Source organism: Piliocolobus tephrosceles, unplaced genomic scaffold (genome assembly GCF_002776525.5).
Source record: "Piliocolobus tephrosceles isolate RC106 unplaced genomic scaffold, ASM277652v3 unscaffolded_35321, whole genome shotgun sequence".
Taxonomy (NCBI): Eukaryota; Metazoa; Chordata; class Mammalia; order Primates; family Cercopithecidae; genus Piliocolobus; species Piliocolobus tephrosceles.
In genome coordinates this window covers 2,668-13,022 of record NW_022319112.1, presented here as the reverse complement: position 1 = coordinate 13,022, position 10,355 = coordinate 2,668, and the positions used below count along the sequence as shown (strand labels likewise).

The 10,355-nt window shown below is 34.8% G+C and overlaps 1 protein-coding gene across 1 annotated transcript; it reads right to left on the bottom strand.

Annotated features, from left to right (window-relative positions):
• Nucleotides 1-243: 243 nt before the first annotated feature.
• Nucleotides 244-4,959, bottom strand: LOC113222806 (fibrinogen silencer-binding protein). The gene is made up of 2 exons (XM_026452413.1): nt 4,586-4,959; nt 244-769 (listed from the first exon to the last, which is right to left on the bottom strand). The coding sequence occupies exons 1-2, from the start codon at nt 4,957-4,959 to the stop codon at nt 244-246; spliced, it is 900 nt and encodes a 299-aa protein (XP_026308198.1).
• Nucleotides 4,960-10,355: the final 5,396 nt, after the last annotated feature.

Genomic DNA, 10,355 nt, shown 5'->3' with positions numbered 1-10,355 from the left:
TTGTAAGGTCAACAATTAAACGTAGGGGAAAAAAAAAAGAAGACAATAAAAACTATAACCATGCCAACCAACCAGTAAATTTTAATATCTCAAAAGAAAATAATTAGAAAATTATATCAAAAAAGTTTTTCCATAATAGAGATTAACATTTTTCAAGAACGTGCATTTTGTTTCAGGATATTCCCAAATTAAAGTAATTTGGCCAAAATCAAAATTATCAAATTGCAAGATTGAAAAAAAAACTTAAAGACTGTTATATTCAGGTAGATCATGCCGTAAGCGAATTGCTTTCAGCTTCTCCACTTCAATTTTTGCTCTTAGTAGCTCTTCCTCTAGCTGCTGCCTTCTTTTCAATCCATCCCTCTTCTCCTGAACATACAATCCAAAATTTTTTTGATTTTCTAAAATTATCTGATGCTCCTCTTTCAACATTTGCAGGATCTGAGGATCATACCCTAATAGTGACCTAAAGTGTTCACCACTCTCATGCCGAAAAAAATCATCTCTCCTTGGAATAGAAGATGGAGACGATGTCATTCTCATATCAACAGAGGAAAGTGAAGGCGACAAGGATCTTTCCATAACATGTACTAATTCATGTTCTTCTCTTTGCTCTAAAGTATCACTCTGTTGAGAATTTAAAACCAGTGGAGGAGGTGGTTTAATGTCTTCTTCTTGCTTCACCTCCACTGTAATAGCAACAGGATGGTGATCCAACATTACCTGTAGTGAACTGGTACCAGCCTGTGCCTCCTCATCCAAGTTTGCACTATAGCACACAAAAAAGCATTATAATATGTAAATCAAATGAAAAAAGAGTATATTTATAGCATAATTTTATATTTAATATACATTAAACTGTGAAGCTTTAAAACTATAAAGTTACAAAACAAAAAAAAATCTTAACACTTGAAATACATTAAAGTGACTAAGATTGGGATTTCAATAATATATACTTAAAGATCTCCCCCATCCTTAACTTTAAAATTGTACTTTTAAGGGGCAGGAAATTACAAATATTATAGAAGGCCAATGAAGAAAACAACAAAGAAAAGTCAGTTTTAATGTTGTCAAACAGACCTCAATCTTTCCCACAACCCTAAGGTTTTCAAATGGTGTAAAGAGCCATTTAATGCATTCTCAGTCTTATTATCCCCATACCTTAGCCCTAGACTTCCTGCTTCTGCTCTCCTGGACTGATCTTAAAACCACCAAGGCCCATAACTTTTAAGAGGACAGTGAAAGGCCACCTATGGGAGGTACTATTTCTGCATCTGCCCAAAAAATAAAACATAAAGATTGTATATGGCTTAGGGATATGCTCAACTACTGGAGGTTATCCTTTCTTATTTCAGATGCTTTTATCTGCTAGGAAAAACTTCCCTTTTACCTATCCTGAACCGCATGACTCAATTGCTCTTTAAGTCTTTCAATCACTGGTCAGGTAAAGTTCACAAGAGCAACGGTTTTAATCCACAACTGCATACTCAGTACCTAGTAGGTACTGTACTTAGAACCTAGGAGGTGCTCATTATGTGTTGAATGACTGAAAAGAACAAACTAAATGATTTTTTTAATGAAACATTTTTAATGGCCTATACAGATATATTAAAGGTTTATTAAATTTACACATAATTTCCACCAACTATGCATTCCTAACGGAGACAACTACAGCTTTAGCATAATTTAAACTTTAATATAACAAGTTATGATATTATAAATGCAATAAACCTTAAAATTATGTTTTCTAAACATAATTTTATGTATAACGTGAAGCTGTGAATTAAGAATATCTGCTCCTTGAGGTTTTTTTTTTTAATTTATGCTTCTGCCTAATTTAAAAATAAAAGTTATAAAGGGAAATTAGATTATTGAACATTAATGGAAATATTTTATTTAATATTATTTAGAGAAGATTTTACATATAAGAAACATAATTAAAATACATTCTACATGGATGATTAAAATGCTGGAACAAGTTCAAGTAGAATGCATAGAAAAAGATTAAAACTACTCATACATTACTTATTAATGGCATTAAATTGCCAGAAATATCAGATATTTATCTAAGAGACAAAATGAAACATATACATAGTATGTAATAAAAAAACTATTTGTAGATTATATAAATTCATTTTTGTTCTTGTCTCTGTGTCATTTGATGATTTCCAAAAACAAAACAATTAATTATAAATGTAATTCAAAGTAGCAAGCTCTGCTTCTATTAATAGCTCTGCTAAAACCTGGAATGGGAAAAGGTTAAAATTGCATATGAAAATTAAGTTTTTAAAATCACATAATTACTATTTCAAATTAGTATGTAAAATAAGAGTATAAACATAGACATTATACTCCCAAGTAAATTAAAAATACGCCTTATATCTGGAACATTCCATTCCATTTTAGCTAAAACATTACAACTAAGGCATAACAATGTAAAAAGGGAGAAAAAAAGCTTTAGAGCAGGTCACAAAAATGACAGAGAAGGACTTGAGAATCAGAACTTTGAAGATCAGTTTACAAAAACACAAAATAAAAACTGATATTAGGAAGAAGTAAAAATAAAGACATAAGTCAATGTGAGTTACCGAAATAAATAGCCTTACAAAACAGGTATATATTTTTAAGTATTTTAAACAAAGCAAACACTTGTATTTTCCTTATTAAAAAGGAAGAGTTTGGTAAGATTAACAGGCATATTTATGTAGAAGTATAGTTAAGATTATAGAATAATTATAAACTTCTGAGATTATTAAGATTCAAGGATGATGTCAATCAAATAAATATAAGCACATTAAATATATAGATTAAAGAAAGCTAACACAGATAAAATGTCAATGTAGACACAATAACACAAGAATTTAAGAGGGATGTTTCTCATATTCTTCCCTTTAAAATCTAACAAATTGGTATTATTTAAGTCATAGGTATAGAAACGCACAAATCAATTCATTTTTATCAGAGAAATGTTGATATCCCAAAAGATTTTTTTGTGTGTGAATATTGTAAACATACACACACAAATGGTCAAAATGTAACCAGATACTTGTATATTTTTATAGTTTCTTTTCTGTACTCACTGTATTTTGAAAATATGCAACTAACTAAAATTACAGTTTCTACATGTAGTTTTCAAATTATAAAAACCTATACCTACTAACCAAAGGGTACAGTTTTATACCTGCAATGCAAAAAACATTTTTCTCCATGGTCCAAGGGGGAGAAAATTCTGCATAAGTAGCACTGTATAAAACAATTTTACTGTGTACTTTTCTGGATATCCAGCTATTGGGATTTCATCATTTGTCATCACAGTGAACATTTTAACCAGTGGCCCCAAGAATTAATCCACTGTGCATTCATGTCCTGGATTCCCACTGGTGGTATTTTTTTACTGTGCTATCCAGTAGAAATAAGTAGTATCTGCTAAGAAGCTAGGCTCAAAAATACTTTCCTAGTAAATTACCAAAATAACATATGCATTTGGCTACAAAGTGGTTTTTTTCTGTTTCTCTCCTAATTTCAAAGGGATTTCACAGTAATCAATAATTTGCTTATATAATGCCTCTTCCACCAATAGAAAAGCACATTGTGTAAAGCTTTGTGTGAAAGGCTCCTCAAACTAACAAGGAGTTTACAATTTGTTTAAATTACTCTAAATGGTTCAGAATAAGAATGTAGCTGCCATTTTTATATTTTGCCAGAGGTTACAATCTGAATTAGTGACAAGATAATACTTTTGAAAATTCCAAGGCAAATAGTTACATAGAACACAAGTTTAACCAAAAAATTGTTTCTAACTCTAAAATAACCCAGTTGCTCTTAGGGGTATTTTAAAATTCATAATTTGATATCCTTGCAAAGCAGTAAGAGAAAGCTTACTCTTTCCTATATGATCCAAGATCAAAGTGAAACTAGACCATTAAGGAATAAAAACAAAAAAAAAACTTTTAATTTTATTAAGTAAACTGCATCCCTAATTAGGCATTAACTCCCTTTAGTTGCGTTCATCTTTATTTTAAATGTGTTAGAAAAATAATTTAAACTGTCTTCATATACACAATCCTGCCATTAACAAGTTTACTTATTGATTTTAGTTATATTTGTTAATTAACACATATTCAGTAAGTGTAGACAATGACAATTCATAAAAAAGCAAAGGTTCCATTTCTCTAGAAACTGCTAACTCTATATAAATTTTACATAAAATTGAAAATTCCAGTGAAATGCAATATTAAAAGAGAAAAAAAGTATCTCTCAGAAGCAAACTAAATAATTTAATTTTAAAGCTTCAAAAGTTTATGAAGTGATGTCACAAATTTCATCCCACTTATTCCTCCCTAACCTTTACTTTTAGAAACTACAGGAGGGAAGGGGGAGGGGAAGACAGTAAAAAGTAGCTTAAATGCAACAGAAAAATTCCTCATAGCCTCACTTTTCTCTTTTTAAAAAATGCAAAACAAAGACACTATTCATTGCTCCCGTTGTGGGGATGCTTATTATGCATATCTCTATCACGACTAAGCCAAAGCCCAATAGATAGGAGGCGCCATAATTTTCCATAACAAAACAAAATAAAGCTTACCTTTGTATGTGGTTCCTGTCTCTTACCAGGCAAAAACTGGAAATCTGGGGAATCATCTCCATAACTTTCTTGGTTGGCTCAGAAATATTGCTTTTAAAATCTGATTGGGTATCTTTTTGCTGCAATAGCTCCTGTTTGGCATATTCTTTGAGCCTTTTGTAAAGGGTGCGTAGGCCCTGTGCTGTTCGAGGAGGGCGGTCTACTCCAATTGCATTATAGTTAACTGCTATGATATCCCAACATCTATTCTTTTCCACTATTACTGAATGTTTATTAGTGTGTTCTTCGAGAATTTTCACATATGGCTTCACAAGCTTTAGCAAATCAAGCTTTTCGGATAAGGTAAAATTGGAAGATCTAGCCTTTCCTACCATTGTTCTTTTCAAATTAAGTAGGCAGTTTCTGAAACCACCATGCAGCCTTCAGCTCTGCTCAGCTCTTTTCACAAACAGAAAAAGATCAGGCTTAACTAGGCTAGCCTCATTTAGGCCCACGCCTACAGGGGAGGGTTTATTAAAATTCCTCCAGCTTAAGCTGACGCAGGTTCAGGAAATCTGCTTAAGCCAAGCCTGACCTACATAAAGCTTCTCACTGAAGAAGACAGGAAGGCACAAGCAAAACACACTTGTGTATAAAGGGAACAGCTCGAGACAGGATTTAATACACAAAGGTCTAGAGATAAGCATGGAACACAGCTAAAAATTAGCTAATTTAGTGAGAATATCAAATTTCACACGTATGCCTAGCTGACAGACTGAACTGCATTGCAGTATCACTTTAATAAAAACAAAAGAGGAACTGTTTTGTGCTATTTGTTTGCAAATCCAGTAGACAGAAAACTAAAAGATATGAGTGGTGAATGCAGTAATTCCTAACAGAGCCTCTCATCACTGTTTCTGAGCTGAGTGTTCTCCCTTACAAAATCTGCATAATGCTGGACCTGCTGTCAATCAGGAATTGCATATCCCCTAGCTAGTTAGGTTACACCCAGACCCAGACTCCACGGTAAAGCTAAGCTTCTCCTTCCTTTTACAGTCTACATTAGCCTCTGCATATTTTTTTCAGTTAAGAAAAAATTTTTATATAACACTCAATCTTAAAATCAGGTAAAAATCATGTTTTTAGAGCAATGGATTATTCTAGCTGTAATGTATGTGAATATGCTAGCCTGCCTTATCATGTGTAAAAAATCACTATTCATGGTGAGAAACAGTATAATCACGCCTTAAGACTCCACACACGAAATCGCATTTGCTATTATAATAGAGCCAGATTTTTTATTTAGCTATATTCACACAATTTGGACTATGAAAGGAAACAGCTAGTATAGCCATTTTCAAGGCCACCAGTTTCAGTACTTAGAATATATTTGTTAACCCCAGTATGAAAATATGTGATACATAATAATGTAAGCAAGACAAACCTATTTTCTCACAATATACATGTTTTTCCAGATAGGGGAATAAATTAGAACATACTTGAACATAGTTCTATCCAATCAAACTATTACTGAACAACTGCAAAGTATTAAGAGGTGGGAAAAATAAATTTTTTTAAATTACTGACCACATATATAAATACTCCCAGGCACTGTGCAAGACCCAATGAAATCAAAAGTGAATCTAGATACAGCACCTACCCAGGGAACTGTATTTCCACAGAAATGCTATAAATTCTCAATTATCTTGTTTTTCATTCTTTTAACAACGGAGAAGCAAATTAAATTTCCTGAGCTCTCATTGCGAGCCAATGTGTTAAAAGCTTTAAACGTATTATCTTTCAGAAAACAGTGAAAGATTGCTGGATGTTCTATGGAATGCTAGGTGTTGTCTGGTATACCCTACTGAGTAATTTGATTCCATAATAGTTCTAACCTTTTACTGTCTTTGAGCAGTTTTATAGCTCTGTAAATTGTAGAAATCAGTAATGCAAATGATTCTTGTCCATAGAGATGCAAAAAAAATCGACCTGCCCCAACAACGACTGGACCACAGGTACTCAAAATCATTCTAGCCTTTTCTGAGCTTTTAGAATATTAAAAGAGAACCAGAGAAAGAACACAGGGTATATACTTTATTTAGATAATTATTTTGTTTTTTTCAGAAGAAATACAGGTATTACAGAACACAGGGTATATACTTTAGATAATTATTTGTGTTATTTTCAGAAGAAATACAGGTATTATGTTAAGAATAAAATACTACTAAAATATGAGAAAATGTTCAATCTCACTAGTTATCAGGGAAATGTATACTAAAAATGATTTTCATTCCTAGATTGGCAACATTTTTTAAGACTTAAAATGCCAAGAGTGAGGCTGGGCTCGGTGGCACATGGGTAATCCCACAGTTTTGAGAGGCCAAGGATCGCTTGAGCACAGGAGTTCAAGACCAGACTGGGCAACATGGAGAAACCCTGTGACTACAAAAAATACAAAAATCATCCGGGTGTGGTGGCATGTGCCTGTAGTTCCAGCTATTTGGGAACCTGAGGTGGAAGGATCACTTGAGCCCAAGAGATTAAGGCTGCAGTAAGCCATGATCATGCCACTGCACTCTAGCCTGGGTGACAGAGCGAGAGACCCTGCCTCAAAAAAATAAAAAAAGGAAACTCCAAGAGTGGATAAGGATAGAAGGGAAAGAGTACTCTTCTGTACCGTTGAAGAGAGTGTAAAATGACATTTTGGATGGTGATCTGGGAGTATCTACTAATATTTTACATGAGTAGGAAATCTTCTAAAATTGTGGTAATTTTATGTCTCAGAATCTACCTTAGAAAAATACTCAAAATGCACACAACAGCAATGAAGCATTCTATGTAGTTGCATAGAGTGGAAGCAATCTAAAAGCACATCAGTTGGAGTTAAAAGCATACAATACATCCATATCATGGTCTACTCCAGGCAGCATTAAAATGAAAGAAGCAAATCATAGTGTATTTGAATATATCATGCTGTTAACAAAGAGTCAAACTCTGTATAAAATATGTTTAGAGATTTATTCTGAGCCAAATATGAGTGACCATGGCCCAAGACACAGCCCTCAGGTGGCCCTGAGAACATGTGCCAAGGTGGTCGGGATACAGCTTAGTTTTACATATTTTAGGGAGGCATGAGACATCAACCAAATACATTTAAGAAATACATTGGTTTGGTTCAGAAAAGCGGGACAACTCAAGGCAGGGTGGGGGTGGGGTGGGGTTCCAGGCTATAAACGTTTTCTGGTTTACAATTGGTTGAGTTTATCTGAAGACCTGGGATCAATAGAAAGGAAATGTATGTTCTGGTTAAGATAAAGGATTGTAGGCACCAAGTTTTATTGTGCAGAGGACGCTCTCAGATAGCAGACTTCAGAGAGAGCAGGTTTTATACTGTTTATTATTAGACCTAAAAGGGTGCCTGGCTCTTAGTTGATTATCTCCTGGATCTAGAAAGGAAGGAAGGAAAACAAGGGGAAAGTAGATTATCTATAGAATGTGGATTTTTCCCACAAGGTATGGCTTTGTAGGACCATTTCAAGATACAGCAGAGAAACACATTTTGGGGTAAAATATTTTTATTCTCTTCCATGTTACGCCAGAGAGTCAGACTGGAAAGTAAGTCATGATATACAGGGTTAAATAAAACCCATCTGATGAGAATGTATGGTTTATAGAGCATGATTCCTCAGACCCCTTAGATAGGAATTTGGGCAAGATTTAAAAAAAAAAAAATCAGAGCTTAGTCCTCAATGCAGACAGCACAAATTAGTGATAACCTATGTAAACTGTAATTGATGATTAATCTGAAATATTTATTACTGTTTTGATTATATTACAATAAAATTATCTTCCATTTTGAAAATAAAATGGACAAGTTTTTAATTTAAAAAGAAGCTATACTATTGATGCAGAATTGAGTAGAAAATACTGTGCAGGACTTTCTAAAGCAGACTATGAAAAGGTGACATGGATATAGTTGTTAAAAACATTACAAATATGTGTGTAAATGCTATGAATCACTGCCAGTTTATGGAACTGGTGAAAGAAATTGAGTAATTTTTTTGTTCTTTGCCAATGCTCGTTGGTGTAGTCATAAAGTTTTATGAAGAATCATTGTGCTGTCTAAGAGTAAAAAACTCAAACTGTTTTTCCTCTGCTCTCACACCACAACAATCAACATGGAAGACTTGTGTGACCAAATGTGTGGGAGTTTCTCCCCACATACCAAGCAAGAAATAAGTTCTGCAGTGGAGAGTAGCCAGGTGCCCTCTAATTCAACTCCAACACTATCTACCAGGAGATAGTGTTAGATCTCAAAGATTAAGAGCTCGGTACCACAAACCCCACAGCCCCACCAGTCACAAGTCTGGGCATCCAGAACATCTCACCGAAAAGCTTCAAGTTGGGGTTCCCACAATCCCCTCTGGGTTCTATTAGTTTGCTAGAGTGGTCACAGAACTCCAGAAACATGCTTGCCAGTTTATTATAAAGGATATTACAAAGGATACAAATGAACAGCCAGATATAAGAGATGCACAGGGCGAGTTATGGTGGAAGGGACACAAAGTTTCCATGCCCACCCCAGGCACAACCCCCAGAAACCTCCACTTGTTCAGCTATCTCGAAGCTCTACAAACACAGGGCTTTTGGGCTTTTTATGAAAGCTTCGTTACATAGGCATGAGTGGTTAAATCATTGGCCACTAGTGATCAATTTAACCCTCAGTATCTCTCCTCTCCCCAGAGATAGGGATGAGGCTGAACATTCCACCCCTCTAATGGTGCCTTGGTCTTTCAGGTAACCAACTCACATCCTGAAACTACCTAGGGGCTGTCAGCCATCAATCAATCACTAGCACACAAACAGACATTACTTTGGAGGTCCTAAGGATTTTAGGAGTTGTATACCAGGGAAATGGGGTCAAAGGCCAAATATATATTCCACAATATCACATATTATTAACTTCAGCTGGAGATTTTTGTGAAACAAAATGCTTACAAAACAGTCAATAAACAAAGGCAAAAAAAATCAACCTAAGTGTCCATCAATGCATATACACAATGGAATATTATTTAGTTATAAAAAATGAAATCCTGTCATTTACAGCAACATGGATGGAACTGGAGGACATTATGTTAAGTGAAATAAGCCAAGCACAGAAAGACAAATACCATATGTTCTCTTTCACATGTGAGAGCTAAAAGGGTGACTCTCATGGAAGTAGAGACTTGATTAGTGGTGGCCAGAGGCTGGGAAGGAGAGGTGGGGATTAAGAGAGGTTGGTTAATGGGTACAAAAGTACAGTTAAGCCTGGCACAGTGGCTCATGCCTGTAATCCCAGCACTTTGGGAGGCCAAGGTGGGCAGATCACGAGGTCAGGAGATCAAGACTATCCTGGCTAACATGGTGAAACCCCGTCTCTACTACTAAAAATACAAAAAATTAGCCAGGTGTAGTGGCAGGCGCCTGTAGTCCCAACTACTCAGGAGGCTGAGACAGGAGAATGGTGTGAACCCGGGAGGCAGAGCTTGCAGTGAGTTGAGATCGCACCACCACACTCCAGCCTGGGCAACAGAGCAAGACTTGGTATCAAAAAAAAAAAAAAAGTACAGTTAAATAGAAAGAATAAGATCTAGTGTTCAATAATATAATATGGTGACTACAGTTAACAACAATTTATTGTATAGTTCAAAATAGAAGAATTGGGATGCTCCTAACATAAAAAATGTTTGAGGTGATAGGTGTCCTAACTACTCTTGTAAAAGAAAATTAAAATCTTAAGACCCCAAAC

Bases quoted from the DNA above. Each gene is read 5' to 3' on its own strand.
- LOC113222806 (XM_026452413.1), bottom strand. From the start codon at position 4,959: ATGGTAGGAAAGGCTAGATCTTCCAATTTTACCTTATCCGAAAAGCTT. The intron at 770-4,585 runs GTAAGCTTTATT...TGTGTGCTATAG, and splicing joins GACAGGAACCACATACAAAG to TGCAAACTTGGATGAGGAGG.